At 42.7% G+C, this 16,538-nt stretch overlaps 1 protein-coding gene across 1 annotated transcript in view; it reads left to right on the forward strand.

The window, feature by feature from the left end:
• The first annotated feature begins 5,997 nt into the window (after positions 1 to 5,997).
• The window catches only part of LOC124595271 (fat-like cadherin-related tumor suppressor homolog), a 328,958-nt gene continuing 318,417 nt past the window's right edge, over positions 5,998 to 16,538 (forward strand). Inside the window, exon 1 of the mRNA XM_047133946.1 lies at positions 5,998 to 6,233. Coding sequence (XP_046989902.1) covers positions 6,220 to 6,233 — 14 coding nt within the window. The 5' untranslated portion in view covers positions 5,998 to 6,219. The remainder of the gene's footprint in view (positions 6,234 to 16,538) is intronic.

The following is a 16,538-nucleotide window of genomic DNA, read 5'->3' on the forward strand; positions in this document are numbered from 1 at the left end:
CAAAACCGACGATTCTTGGTACCACCGGACGTTTCCTACAACCGATCTCTTCTTTTAATCAGGAGATGGCATAAATTAACTTTTATCTCATTCTGATTCAGTACCTCCCCACTACTAATTCGACCTACCAGTCTGTCTTCAACATTCTTCAATTTCAAAATACTCTATTTCATTCTAGTCTGTTGTTTACTGTCCACGTTCCACTTCTGTACAAGGCTACACTTCAGGAAAGACTTCGCAATACTCAATTTTTTATTCGATATTAATACAAATAGTCTTTTCCAGAAAAGCACTCTTCATGACAGTCTCTATGTTATATCCTGTCTACATTTGCTTTTATTAATAATTTTGCTGCCTAAACAGCAAAACTTATTGACTACGTTTAGTGTCTCGTTTACTAATTTTATTCTCTCGGCATCACCTAATTTACGTCAACTACATTCCATTACTCTTGTTTTAAATTTGTTGACGTTCATCGTATAACCTCTTCTCAAGACATTATCCATTCCGTTAAATTGCTTTTCCAAGTATCTTGCAGCCTCTGACAAAACTACAATCTAATCGGCAAAGTCAAAGTTTTTATTTCTCTCTCTGAACTTTCTCTTTCCAAATTTCTCGCTGGTTTTCTTCGAAGCTTGCTCAGTGTTCAGGTTGAATAACCCTGTCTTACTAACTTCTCTTACTGCATTCCTTTCATGTCCTTCGACATTTATATCTGCATTCTGGTTGTAGATTATCTTTCACACCATGAATTTTACCCCTGCTACCATCAGAATTTGAAAGAGTGCATTCCAACGATCATGGTCAAAAAGCTTTTGTCAATCTACAAATGCTAATAATATAGTTTTGCCTTCCTTCAGTCTATGTGCTAAGATAACTCTTAGGTTCAGTATTTACACATATGTAACTACATGTCACCAGAGCCCAAACTTTTCTTCTCTGACTGTTGACACATATCGGTGGGCTGTATATGTCCAGAATTCAACTTTCTCATGAGAGCAGATTTAAAGTTTTCAGATCATAATTATGCAGGGTGGTCAGAAACAGTCTGAAAAGCCTGTAAGGATGTTGCAAGGTAGGTTGTGCTGAGTTATAATTGTTAAGAAAAAATCGATACGTTGCGTCATTTCCGATTTAACTAGCATTGAAGTTAGCCGACCAGGCCTTTGCACGTGCAGTTTCAAGAGACTACCAGAGACGGAGTCGCCAAACGGTTTCTTCGTTTGGTTGCCTAAAACCGAACAAGAGAGCGATACAAAAATTGGACATGGGACGGTAATAAGGATCGAATCTGAGTCAAAAGCTGAGCAGGACGTGAAATATCATCTACGCTAGAACAACAACTGACAGTAATTGTATGTGGCGGTCCTCTTGAATCTTCGCGCGCATCTGCCTGATTGGCTAACTTCAATGCTAATTAACCCGGAAACGGCGCAACGTTTCAATTTTTTTTCTTAATAGTTATTTCTCAGCACAATCTACTCTGCAACACCCTTACAAGCTTTTCAGACTGTTTCTGATCACTCTTTATATTTCTTGAGTAAATTAGAGCATGGAAACAGGTTGTAAATGCAAACTTTCTAAGTATAAATCTGTTGTTGAAAGGTTTTAACTAACTCAAAAGCAAACCTTTCGAAATCAATAGCTTGAAACAAATTATCTGGGAAAGGGGAATGATCTTAAATATCAGCCTGAATGGTGGTGCGTGTTAAAGCACCGCTTCCGGGACGGGGAGATGTGCCGATCCCAGACCGAATCCGCCCGGCGAATTAATGTCCATAGCGAGTCTGCTGGCTAGCCTGGATGTGGTTCTTAGGCGGTTTCCCACATCCCACTAGGTGAATACCAGGCTGGTATCCAAGTCCCGCCTCAGGTACACGATTCGCTAACGTTTAGAAAACTTTCGATCTCTTTCACGCGAATAACACTACACGCAGACAGAAGGGGTACACATATTCCCTCCCAGAGGGTAATGGGTGGGGGGGCGGGGGGGGGGGGGGGACTACAGGAAGGGCATCCGGCCACTCCTTAAACAAAGCATGCCAGGTGTGTTAATAACCACGCCAACCCCGCGCCAATGCGGGACAAAGGCACAAGAAAAAGAAGAAAAGTACTGTGTTTAAATGAAAGTTAACAATACACTCAAAAAACTGAACTGTTACTCCTATTTATTGTCCAGACATAAACGCAAAATGAAAATTCGTACAACGTCTTTATCTTGGTTTCGCCATGGTTTCGTCAAATTGTACATCGCTGTTTGGAACGTTACCACGACCACATTGTAAACTTAGAAAGAAATTATGCTGGCCAGGAGGTATAAAGTTCAGTACATCCGCTATATTTTTTCTTTCCATTTGTGGCGTATTTTCCATGGGGAGAAGCTGTTTGAAAGTGAGGCCGAGCAAATCTCATTGACAGGCGTCCAGCCCTGTTTCCAGAAGCACGCCATTTTCAAGAATCAGGCTCCTGGATTTCATCCTTGACATTAAATCTTTATTTACGAACATATACAGGCTGAGTCATTAACTATTGCCACCAAGAATAAATCCGAAAGTATGATGGGAGCTGAAACTTGAACAAATGTTGCATGGGATAACGTGCACCATAACATGACGTTGGTTTTTTGTTGCTAGGTGGGGTCGCGTCAGAGATATGAGGGTCAGCTTTTTTTTTTTTTTTAAATGGGATGCTATAGTTTGGTACTTATTCTCTGATAGCGGCTATCGAGACAAATCCAATGATGTGTAACAGTAAGGTCTTTGGAGGTCAACGAAGGTCACAAAGGTGGCATAAACGTCCATTTACAGAAGTGGTATCAATGCAGTGAATGCAGTGCTGCAATCGTCTTATCATGGATTGAATGGTATTCCTTATCACTTCGGCACTTATCGAAGCACATGCCCTAACAATTCTCTCTCATATATCGTGCAAACAGTAAATATTCGCCGAATACGGCGTATCCAACTAACGTGACATTGACATGTAAACACCATTCGTCGGTTTTGCAACACAACACTAATAGGAACGCTAAGACTAGCATTGTCGAATCAAGCGAATATGAATTATGTATTCCTTCGAAGAATAAGTCTCATTTACGGAGAATGCCAACGAAATTCAGTGAGAGCTAGAGACTTATACGCTGAAATATATCCTCAACGTACTCACCATACACGTCGTACTTTTAAATATGTGTGTAATAAACTGAGAACAACTGGATCTTTAACGCATCGAAAGCATATCCGGAAAAGGAAAGTTACTAACGAGGAAACGGAAATTGGTACTCTTGCCATTGTGATTCGAGATCAAATGTTCAAATGTGTGTGAATTCCTAAGGGACCAAACTGTTGAGATCATCGGTCCCTAGACTTACACACTACTTTAAACTAACTTATGCTAAGAACAACACACGCACACACACACACACACACACACACACACACACACATACACACACACATGCCCGAGGGAGGACTCGAACCTGGGGCGGGAGGGGTTCGAGATCCTTGTGTTAGTTCGCGTCAAATCGCAAGGAAAGCTGGCATGCGCCAGGGTAATGTTGCTCGTGTTCTGCATAGCCATAAATATCATCCTTACCATACCAGTCTCCACGAAGAATTAACTGTTACAGATTGTACGCGTCGCATTGAATTTTGTCGTTGGGCTCAATTTCAGATTCAGAGGGATGACACATTTATTAATGTGATGTTGTTTACTGACTAGGCTACATTCACAAACCATGGAAATGTTGATTTGCATAACATGCATTACTGGGCAACAGAAAATCCATGTTGGCTACGACAAGTTGCACACAAAAAACCGTGGCCGGTGAATGTATGGTGTGGGATTCTGGAAGACAGAATTATAGCCCCCTATTTCATCGAAGGGAAACTTAATGGTAGAAAGTACACCACATTCCTGCAAGAAACATTAGATTTGTTATTGGAAGAAATACCTTTAGGAATAAGGAGCAAAATGTGATATCAACACGATGGGTGTCCGGCACATTTTTCGCTGATGGCTAGAAATGAGTTTCAGAGACAATTCCCAAATCGTTGGATTGGACGCGGGAGGAGATGTGTCGTGGTCGGCTCGTTCGCCAGACTTGACACCTCTGGATATTTTCTTGTTGGGATTCGTAGAAGACATTGTTTATAAAGACGTACCAAATACACCTGAAGATATGCGAGAGAGAATTGTCAGAGCATGTGCTTCGATAAGTGCCGATGTGATAAGGAATACCATTCAATCCGTGGTAAGAAGATTGTAGCACTGCATTGATACCAATGGTCATCACTTCGAACACCTTCTGTAAATGGACGGTCATGCCAACTTTGTGACCTTCGTTGACCTTCAAAGACCTTACTGTTACACATCATTGGATTCGTCTCGATGGCCGCTAACACAAAATAAGTACCAAAGTACAGCATTCCATTTAAAAAAGCGAAGTTGACTTCCATATTTCTGAAGCTACCCCACCTTGCAACAATTTCTTCCTCGTTGTGAGACTTTCTTGAACGTCTTTATCAGAAAATCTGAGCATTTCATTTCGTAACCACAAACTTATTCGCTATGAGGTGTTGGGAGCATACCTGGCAGCCATGAGCACTTGGACGTACACCACTTCACTGCCGACGCGCTCAGCCAAAAAAAAAAAAAAAAAAAAGGAACTTAGAACTACTTTAAACCTAACTAACCTTAGCTGTCGCGCGTTCCAGACTCTGTAGCGCCTAGAACCGCTCAACCACTCCGGCCGGCGGCGCTCAGCAGTTTCGTTCACTGTGAGCGAAGAATTGAGCTAGGACCCAAGCCACAAGTCAGGTACAAAGATCTGCCTGTCTAGTAATAATAAGAAGTGTCAGCCCATTTTTCAATTTTTGCGACTTGCACCACTTGGAAGTCAACTCTTTTTTTCCTTTATTGTTATTTCGTCCTCCCCCCTCACCCCGTAGGGGCGGGTGTGGGGTAGTCGCAGTGCGAAAATCCTGCTCTTCAGCTAGTAGAAATTGTCTCTAACTTAGTTTCTAAAATAGAAAAACACAAGTTGACATATGTATTATGAATTTAAAATTATTTTAAGAGATGATGTTAATGGGAGAATACAAGTAATATAATGCTGTTTTCATTGATTGTTTAAAAACAGTGATACAAATGAGAACAGACCGCACAGTGAAAAAAAACACTTGAGGAATACTTGAAGAACACTAAACACTTGAAAAAAAATTGAATGTGACAGAAGATACACTGGGCATTAAACAAAACGAAGCACCATACACTTCCGCTAAAACGGGGAAAGGAGCTGCCCTGGGAAGCTAGATTATAAATGAAAATAAGGATGGGTATGGAGGGTGATAGGAGAGTGGTGACGAAGAGGTCTGAAGGCTGTAAGAGGTGGTGACGTGACGGAGGTGGCTGCTGGGGACAAGGAGAGAGGGGTGCCTGATATTGGGATATACAGATCTGAAAGGAAAATGGGGTGGGGGGAGGAGAGACAAAGAAAGGAAAAAGTAGGAGCTGTGGCATTGCAAGAGGAGGTGAATAGGGCGGGATGGATTCAGACTTGGTAGGACGGGTAAATGTTGAGGCGGAGTTCGAGGTCTGGAAGAGGGAAACCGTTGAAATTTCTTTGGGAGTGGACATGAGGGTGTGCAGGTGGAGGGATTGTGGGGTGTGTAGATAGAGGCGTGGCAGCGCACTAGCACTGGAAAGGAGAGGGGTCACAACAAGCCTGTTCGAGTCTGCGAGGGGTGTAGGTTATTAGGAGGTGTTCAGTGTGAGTGACGAGAGATGGGAATTTAAAGAGAAGAGTTGGTAAAAGGTTCTGGTAAGGGATGGCAGCCAGCCCGCCCATGTCTGACTGTACCTGGAGGGAAGATTGGCAGATGCGCTAGTGTGGGGGGGCTGCCCTCGCAGCACTGCGCATGCGCATAGCGAGCGCGGCAAGGCGCGCAGGTATGTTCGTTGGCAGCCGCCAGGATGAGCAGCAGTCGCGGACGCCGCTCACCGCCGTCTGGTCTTCGTTCCTTCAGCTCACCTCCGCCGTGTTTGTTTACCGTCACGAATCTATGCTCGCGTCGCGTCCGTCCGACCGCGCTCCCGAACGCACGCTACGCTAGCGATTTCCGCATACAGTGAATTTCCTGCAATCCACAGTGACTTCTAACATGCAATAAAACAGTTCTAAGTGCTCCGACAACGACGCCGAAAACAATACACCTTCGAATGCAGCGGCTGCGGTAAGTAACAAAATGTTTGAAAATGCTTCGTTCCACAGTATTTCTTTCTCGTGAAGTAAGTGCGACTCGAGACCGTCATTTCACTCCGCGTATGTTATAGGCCTCTAATTACTAGTTAATTACCTGCAAACGAAAATATTGTTGATAGAAAAACGTTGGCATTGCGGTGCTTGCTACTTGTAATAACGTCACGTTAAAAATGTAAACATTGACACTTTAACCTGACAGCGTATTCTGAGAATATGTTACTCCTTACTAAAAGAACTATCGTGAATGTAACAGTAAACGCATAGTCAGTTTGCGAATTCAAACGTAAACCATTGTTCAGGTGCTTCGGTACTATCTACGATCTATGTAAATATATATCAATGGATTTACTGTTGACAATTTTTAGTAATTCGCAGAAACTGCAACATTCATTCAATGAAAACTAGACGGAACAACGATATGCACTTGGAGAACCCTTCATTAAGCAATGTACGAAACGGCGCGCACTATTCGGTAGGTTGCATTATCAACTGGCTTCCAATAGGACCAAAACAAAAAAAAAACGCTAAACGCAAAGTATTCACATCGCAGCTGAATGGTTTCCTCCTATTCTGTACCCTAATTCCTCGCGATCGTTCAGCACTTTACTCTGTAATATGCTAATTATTCCTATATTCTTACAATTTCCTCGTGTTTTAGTAATTATTTTCATTATAAATGTTCTAATAAACATCCTATAAATTATGTACTGACTCGTTCCCTAATAAAGTGCCTTTGGTCCGTGTGGTACCACAGAACATGGTAAATAAATATTAGAGTTTGACTGACAGAACCATTCAACACTGAATGTTTTTTTCCTAAATACGTCCGTATATGAAATACTGAGGTAGTGGTGCTAGATTAGTTTTATCATACACGACACGTTGACATGTCGAATCCTTGATACGAGTCCAGAGCACAAAAAAGAAACATATCACTAGCGCGCAAATTGTTAAGAGTCTATCGACGTGTTCCCCCAGTTAGTAACTGTCCTAAAGCCGAGGATAAATTAACCGATTTTACCCCAACATATAGTTTTCGGCAGGTATTTGGTTGGCTTACTCTATTAAGGAAGAGCCGGCCGGAGTGGCCGTGCGGTTCTAGGCGCTACAGTCTGGAGCCGAGCGACCGCTACGGTCGCAGGTTCGAATCCTACCTCGGGCATGGATGTGTGTGATGTCCTTAGGTTAGTTAGGTTTAATTAGTTCTAAGTTCTAGGCGACTGATGACCTCAGAAGTTAAGTCGCATAGTGCTCAGAGCCATTTGAACCATTTTATTAAGGAAGAAAGGTGTGCTTTAAACGGCTCTCTGCGACGCTGACATTGATGGTCTTACAGCGCTGTCTCGTCAACTTCGGGACACACGTAGTTTGTTGTCCGTGTGATGTAGGCCAACTGACATAAAAAGCCGTCTCACGGGAAGCTGGAGGAGACTGTGAGAAAGATATGAAAGCTTTGTTCCCTATGGGAAGTTCAGATAACGATCATTTCCCATCTCGTCTTCCTCGGACAAAGGATGTCAAATCCGCAAATGAAGCGGGAATCGGATATTTGTGTTACTGGTTATTAGGAAAGGTTTACAGTGCTCAGACGCCAAACGCTTTCTGTCCGAAACAGTGTTACAGAGATGGTCATTTGTTACGTCCTACCGTCGCATTACACACTTACCTTGACAACACACTTGATTTCAGCTGGTCTGTTTCCGAAACAGGAACTCCTCTGTCTTTGTTGATATGCATTGATTGCATATTAATTTGATAAGTATTTTGAAATAGAAGAGCATAGCAACTATAATAGAACACAACAAATTTCTGGAACTGGCATAAGATTGTGATCTCGAGATCAGTATATCCTCCATGTTGTCACGCATTTACTTTCAATGCGATAAGAATTGAAGTATATTTGTCACTTTCATTTACAATCTGAATTCACAAACACTTTAATTGTACAGATTTCAATTTCAAAGATAGCAACTGGCGCTTAGATTAAAAGGAAATTAACTTTAGCTAGGGGGCATCTGCAAGGAACCAGGCACCAACCTGCAATAACGGCTACATAGACTGTACAAGCATCCATAAAAATGTTTTCTGGTGTTCAGGTTTTTTTAGCATAGGGTGTAGTTTAAAAGGTGGTTTGTCTGGGTAAGTTCACTGCAAATGATGGAAATGAACAAAAATACAGTGAAACACGAAGTAGACATCCTGGCAATAAGGCAGCTCATCTGGATTAGTAAGCGATTGACATAAGAAGCTGGCTACAAAACCGGCCATTAGCGTCTTTAATATTTCTTGAAGGCGCTAGATAACTCGATCACTACTTCTGAAGGCAGAGAATGCTTCTGGCCACATACAGGGCTGAACAGGCACCCATTCAGCTATACAGTACTACCGACAGGCGTTGCTCATATGTATGTGGCAGTGTCTGACATAAGTTTATTAACGAGGCACAATATAATTTTAAGAAGTGTCAGGAGAATGGTGTGGCTGAGTGTTCTTAGAATGCAGTGTTTTATAGCTATTCCCCTTAATTTGTGTGTGTATGTCGGAATAGTAAAAGCGAATTAAGTAAGGTTCCTTGAACGAATTTGACTATAGTTACAAGAAACTGTCTTCATCTACATTACAGGTCACCGCTTTCAGTTGTATCACTCCACGGGGTGTCGTTTCACTTCATTAACAGTTAGAGCGTACTTGAAGGTTAATTAAGCATATGTTCATCAACGTTATTTAAACAAGAATTTGGACGTATGCTATGAACTGTACATGATTTGCGACAGTTGCAAAAAGGGCGCTGAAGTTTTTCATTGCGTGTATGTTTCACGATATTGTCTTTCTTTTAATGAACTGCAGAATCGCATGTCCTAGTACGTTGCACATTTTCTTTCCTTGGATGTATCATGTTGCAAGGGAAAAACCCAGTCGTCAACTGAGCTTACCGATACCGTACATTACCTTCGTCTCGTAACATGATAATGTGGTGTGTGCCGTCAAACGTTCGCCAACACACAAAGAACAGAACACTGACCGTATTTCTAGCGTGTATATGTTGTTTGGAAAGTAGGTTCTAGTGGCACTATACTGTAACTAGGGGGTCTAGATTAGGTTGAAAGATGACATTTTTGCCGGGAGTTGCCGAGGCGGTATCGAATGCTTTGGTTAAAACACGCTTCGCATGTGATAGAGCAGTATTTCGTCTGTTCTACGATAAACCTATCAAATACAGTAATGTAAGTCCGCTACTGTGCTTTACGACTAGTTGCTGGTAGGCATCCGAGTGCAGATTCCAATCCCGGTGTAGCATTTTATGTGTTTTTCTGTTTGTGTTGCGTACCGTGTTCTCTTATTACGATAGTTGTCCACGGTGCTTATCAATGATACCCGCTGTTGTGAGTACTAATACGGGGCTGCAAAAAATGTGGACAGTGTCTAAAAGTAAGACAAATAAATGACAAACCATTAATATCGTAATTGTTTGCCATAGAGTGATCATTTTTAGTAATGGGTTGGAAGACCGAAATTATGATTCAAAAGTGTATCGCTGGACGAGTTACAGGCCTTAGCCTGTAGGGAAGATGCTCCGATAGCAATAAAAGGACGTTAGCTCGAATAGAGAGTTTACAAAAATGGTTCAAATGGCTCTGAGCACCATGGGACTTAACATCTCAGGTCATCAGTCACAGAGAACTTAGAACTACTTAAACCTAACTAACCTAAGGACATCACACACACCCATGCCCGAGGCAGGATTCGAACCTGCGACCGTAGCGGTCGCGCGGTTCCAGACTGTAGCGCCTAGAACCGCTCGGCCAATCCGGCCGGCAGAGTTTACATGTTTCCATATTTAGCGATCGTATAAAATTGCTCCTTGATCACAAAATCCAAACCTAAAGAATAGAAAGTTGCACATGTCATGCCAATACTCAAGAAAGGAAATAAGAGTAATCCGCTGAAATACAGACCCATATCACTATCGTCGATTTGCAGTAGAATTTTGGAACATATACTGTAGTCGACCATTATGTACTAAGATTTGTTGACACGCAGTCAGTACGTATTTAGATCACATCGTTCTTGTGAAACACAATTAGCTCTTTATTCTCACGAAATAATGAGTGCTAGCAGCAGGGGATCTTAAATTTATTCCATATTCCTAAATTTCCAGAAGGCTTTTGACAGTTTTCCACACAAGCGACTTCTAATGAAATTGCATGCTACGGCGTACCGTTTCAGTTGTGCAAATGGATTCGTAATTCTATCAGAAAGGTCACAATTCGTAGTAACTGACGGAGAGTCATCGAGCGAAACAGAAGTGATATCTGGCGTTACCACAAGAAAGTGTTATAGCCCCTTTTCTGTTCATAATTTACATATTTGGTTTTGGAGACAGTCTGAGCAGCTATGATACACAGTTTGCAGATAATGCTATCATTTACCGTCTAGTAAAGTCATCAGATAATCACACCCAACTGCACTATGATACAGACAAGATAGCTGCATGGTGCGAAAGGTGGCAATTGACACTAAATAATGAGAAGTGCGCGGTCATTCACAAGAGGACTAAAAAGAAATGCGTTAAATTTAGATTGCACGATAAATCACACAACTCTAAAGGCTGGCAATTGAAATAAATACCTAGGATTTAAATGACGATGTTGGAACAGTCAGATAACGTTGTGGGGAAGGCAGACTGACTGCGTTTTACTGGCTTAAAAGATGCAACAGGTCTACTAAAGAGACCACTTGCGCGTCCTCTGCTAGAGCCGAGCGAGGTGGCGCAGTGGTTAGCACACTGGACTCGCATTCGGGAGGACGACTGTTCAAACCCGCGTCCGGCCGTCCTGATTTGGGTTTTCCGTGATTTCCCTAAATCGTTTCAGGCAAATTCCGGGATGGTTCCTATGAAAGGGCACGGCAGACTTCCCTCCCCATCCTTCTCCAATCTGAAGGGACCGATAAACTTCCTGTTTGGTCCCCTCTCCCGAATCAATCAACCTTTGCTACAGTATTGCTGTGCGATGTGGGATCCTTACAAGATAGAATTGACAGATAACATCGAGCAAGTCCAAAGGAGGACTACTCATATTATGGCGAAATAGGGGAAAGAGTGTCATGAATGATACGCGATCTGGGGTGGCAATCATTAAAACAAAGGTGTAAATATGCGGCGAGGTTTTTTCATGAAATTTCAATCTCCAGCTTTCCACATCGAATGCGAAAATCTTTTGTTGACGCCAATCTACATAGGAAGGAATGACATCGTAATAAGATAAATCAGAATTGGCACGGAAACATTTAAGTATTCATTTTCTCCCACGCGCTGTTCGAGAGTGCAGTTGTGGTGAAATAATTGGAAGATGGTTCAATGAACTCTCTGCTAGGCAGTTAAGTGTAAATTGCAGAGTAGCAATGTAATGCATATGTAAATGCCTTAAGTGTAGTGCGAAACACCGCTGCTGCACGGTCCCAACTTTCTCGAAGTAGGATAGAGTTCTCTCGCTAGATTTTGTGGTCTGGCTCAAATAGCACAGGGTGTCTCGTGATTTCGGTGGAAACTTGAGAATGTAAATAATAGTAACGGGAGAACTTTCTAGAAGACAGCATTCAGAAGGAAAGTGCAGTTAGGAATAGGTGACAAAATCATCGGGATTCTCGTTCATGAGGCCAGAGCTCGTTAGTTCAAAGATTCAACCCTAAACAATTTTTTGGAGTTGCTCTAGATTCGCGATTTAGCAGTGTGATTTACCTGAGATCTACAGGGTGTTTCAGAAGCGATGGTCAATGTTCCGGAATATTGCAGTTATGATCATCCGAAACAAAAAAAGTCAATTAAACATGGGTCCTAAAACACATACCTTAAGAGTTTTGAGCAATTCTTGATCTTCGATATTGTGAAATAAATCTCTTCTTCTGAAAGGTCTTTGCTTCCCATATTTTGGGAAGTGATAATATGGACAAAAAATCCAGTAAACATGTGCTCTACAATGCACGCAAGTTATGAGTACTTCATTAGAGGAGTTGCTTCAAAGTAGCGAAGATGAACATGTGCGCGTAGCTCTTAAGGTTTGCATTTTAGAGCAGATGTTTATTGGACATTTTTTTTCTTCTGTCAGTCCATATTATCACTTCCCAAATATGGAAAGCAAAGAGCTTGCAGTAAAAGAGATTTCTTTCACAGTATCGACGACCAAGAATTGCTAATAGATATGTGTTTTAGAGCCAATGTTTACTTGACTTTTTGGTTTCGAATGATCAGTCCTGTCATATTCCTGAATATTGACCATCACTTCTGAAACACCCTGCACGGCTATATTCCGAACGCCACATCACGGGGTGGGGGATTTTCTCTGCCCGGGGACTGGGTGTTTGCGTTACCCTCATCAGTCCATCATCATTCATGAAAGTGGCTAGACTGGACTGTGTAACGATTGGGAATGTGTACGGGCGCTGTTGACCATGCAGTTGAGCGCCCCACAAAATCATCATCATCATCATCATCATCACCACCACCTCTCGGCATGTAGCGGAGGGTGATATGTTGTCCTGGGGGATTGTGGAGGGACGTTAAGCTTCCGCAGTCCTTAATGTTGTGCCGGCCGCGGTGGTCTAGCGGTTCTGGCGCTGCAGTCCGGAACCGCGGGACTGCTACGGTCGCAGGTTCGAATCCTGCCTCGGGCATGGGTGTGTGTGATGTCCTTAGGTTAGTTAGGTTTAAGTAGTTCTAAGTTCTAGGGGACTTATGACCTAAGATGTTGAGTCCCATAGTGCTCAGAGCCATTTGAACCATTTGAACCTTAATGTTGTAAGAGAGTATTGTGATTTCGCCCAGAGGTATGTTGTGGTTTGGTGGTTGTTGTTTGTAAACTCTAGAAATAATAGTGAGCGATAGATTATGGCTGAACGAAACGACTCGGCCAGGTCGTGTGATTGAAGTTTTTGTTTTGGTTTACTTTTAGAAATTATGCCTAACATTTGTCGAAAGCCGGTGATATCAATTTCATGGGAGACATTTTCCATGAACCTAATCCGACCAGATCGGTAAAAAAGTCTCTGTCAGGGCTGTACTTAGGTGTTTTGCGCAGCAATGTTCTCAGCGCTCGCCGTGTGATGGGACGAAAAATCAAAGGGGTGGTCAGCTACTGGTTCTACGCAGCCAATGAGATAGCAGGGGAGAGATGACGTGTTTCGAAGCAAGGTACGAGGTAGTTGTTACATTCTCACTTCAGCATAGTAAAACATTGGAAATCGTGACATACCAGAAGAAACAATCAAACATTCCTGAAAATAGCGAGGAAGAAAATTACGAGGTCTATTCCGAAAGCAACATACGTTTTAAAATAAAAAATTAACAATGCGGAAAAATCACATTTTATCATATACAGTTTAAAGATACACTCTGAAACTATTTTTCTACGAAATCGTCATTCCAACTGAGGCACTTATCATACCGTGGCACAAGTTTTTTAATATTGTCTCTGTAGAAATCTGCCGGCTGCGATTGCAACTACCGGTTTGTACCGACATGCAGTTATGAGCCAGTATCAAAGCGTTGTGCAGCGAGCGGGTACGATTGACCGTGTGTGGGCGTGCGTTGTCGTGAAACAAACAAAACTTTTGCAATAAGTTTTCCCCGACGCTTGTTTTGCATCGCCTTCCTTAAATTTGTCGATGTTTGACAATACCTCTCTGAGTTAATTGTTGTGCCACGTTCAAGGAAATCAACGATCCTTCTTGCTCACAGCATTTGCAAACACTTCGTTGGTTTCTAGGGAGAACTACCTTTTTGTTTCACTATTGATATGCTTCACCGAAGTCTCGTCCGCAGTTACGATACAATCCATTGTTATCATTTGTTACCATATTTTGTTACCTTTTTGTTTTGCGATTGACGTGCTTCACCCAAGTCTCGTCCCCAGTTACGACACGATCCATTGTTACCATTTTTGTCGTAATCTTCGATGAAGGACATTGCTGTAGCTGGTCTGTTTTTCGTGGTCTTGCGTTAGGTTTTTGGGAACTCACTTAGCACCAAATCTGTGGTAAGCAAGCTTCTCCGCCCGAATTTCATACAGCAGATTCAGTGAAATTTGGGGAAAATGTTGCAAAAACTGCGTAGTCGGAACGACGATTTTCACGAATTTTGTCGTTGATTTTCGTCAGTAGTTAGTCAGTAACAAGTCTAGCCTACTACCACTACGGTCCTCATAGTGGACATTGATATGGCCATTTTTAAAATTAATGCGCCACTTTCTGACTCGGCTTTCACTCATTATTCGTTTTCCGTACACATCACATAGGTCGCGATAAATTTCAATTAGTTTTCAATCACAGAACGCATCTCACAAATGACGGGATTTTTTAATGCAACGTACATTTTAACACGTCACTGCAAGCCAAGTGGTAGAGACACACAAACCACAGGCTACCAACGCTGGATGAATACTGAGTGTAGGAGCGTTGTGGCATCAAGATAGCGGCTGTAGCCCCGCCCACCGCTGTGATAGGTCCAAACGTCTGTTACTTTCTGGAAAGCCGCCCCCCCCCCGCTCCCCCGCCCCCCACGTGTTTCGAACTCTGCGCTACAGATTCATTGCATCTTTTCTCATCTCTCATTGGCCACGCGAAACTGAGACCTCTCAACCTATGAGCAGAACACAAAAACGCCATCGTGACTGGCGACGGCCCCCATCTATACTTGGCTCGCTATGAGGGTACTGCTGATCTTTTTCTTAGAAAAAGCTTTTTGGAGCAATTGAGGTGTCAGTGAGATACCTAGTTTCTCCAGATGTTTAATATTAACGGACTGGGGCGCTAGCAGTGGGGACTGAATGTTTGACATGTTACACTCGCCGTGGCGAAGCGTCAGACGAAACACGTCCTGTACTTCCATTTGACGTTCCGCAACATCAAAACGAGGTACTCGAGCTGTAAGTGAATTTACACAAAATAAAAAATATCTATACCGCATCAGTGAAGTACGCTCTACTAACCCATGTGATTAATAGGTAATGTGTGAGTACACGATGTGCTGTTCTTGTACAGTCGGTCGATTTGGTCGTGGTAACACCGTTCTATTGCATAGCCCGAGGTCTAGAATAGGTTGAAAGGTGATAATTTATTTATTCTATATTTATTTGTCCTTAGACCAACCAGCACAACAGTATCGTACATATCAGAGAAATTCCATTAATGACATATAACGGATAGTAATCAAGTGCAGCTAGTCACTGAGGTCCAGTGTTGGCTGGAATTCTCGCAAGGCAGCGAAACTTGGTAGACATTCTAATCCGTAAATGCGGGACCGATTTATTCTGGAGAAAAATTAGTTCCAATTTTGGCCACCAAGTGAAAATCTGGCGCTTAAGACTGTGTGACAGGATACCATCCACACTGTCAATTGACATCATGATGTGAACAAACAGTGTGGCTATCAAGAAGGGAGACCGTGCACTGTTAGTGAAACTGTTTTATGTGAGCGGCTGTAGTTACGGCGCTGTACTCAGAGTATCACCGACTGAAAGGTGTAAGGAGAGACACGATATCATTAAATGTTACGATGATGGCGAAATTCGGGGAACGGGTTAGCTTGATGTGGCACCTGGAAGATACGGAGTAAGTAATCTTGGAGATTGCTTTTGCTGTAACTGGCCGTGCAGCAAATCCCAGATAGTGTTAGTGCAGTGACACGAGAATTGTCCATCCCATGGTCAACAGTACGGACAATTTAGCGGTCTATTTTACACTGGTACCCGTACAGCATCCAGACGGTGGAGCATCTGAAACCTCATGATCCGCAGCAATGTTCTGAATTTGCTCTTTGGTTTCTGGTACCGACAGAAGTGGACGGTATGTGGCTGGGCAATAGTCTATGGAGTGACGTGGCAAATTTAACACTACAGGAGGCATTGAATACACAGAACTGCCGAATTTTGGGTACTGTTAAATCGATTGTTGTCCGCGAAGAGGTATTGTACTCACCGTAAGTGACGCTGTGGTGTGGATTCACAAGCACCTTTAGTCTGGGTCCGTTCTTCTTCGAAGACGTGTACGGTGACGTCTGCACGTTATCGAGACCTCCTTATACAGCGTGCTATTCCAGCTTTGGAAGAGCGCAATTATGTCGAAACCACTGTTTTCATATAAGACAGGGCAACACCTCAGGCCGCTCGCCCCGTGAGAGATCCGCTTAATGCAACCTTCCACGCACGTGTTTCATCCAGAGGTTTCCCAGCACTGATAAACTCGTTGTTGAGCGCCCGTAAGCTCCTTCCAGGTTTTCAAA

The sequence above is a fragment of the Schistocerca americana genome, chromosome 2 (genome assembly GCF_021461395.2).
Source record: "Schistocerca americana isolate TAMUIC-IGC-003095 chromosome 2, iqSchAmer2.1, whole genome shotgun sequence".
NCBI classification, from domain to species: Eukaryota; Metazoa; Arthropoda; class Insecta; order Orthoptera; family Acrididae; genus Schistocerca; species Schistocerca americana.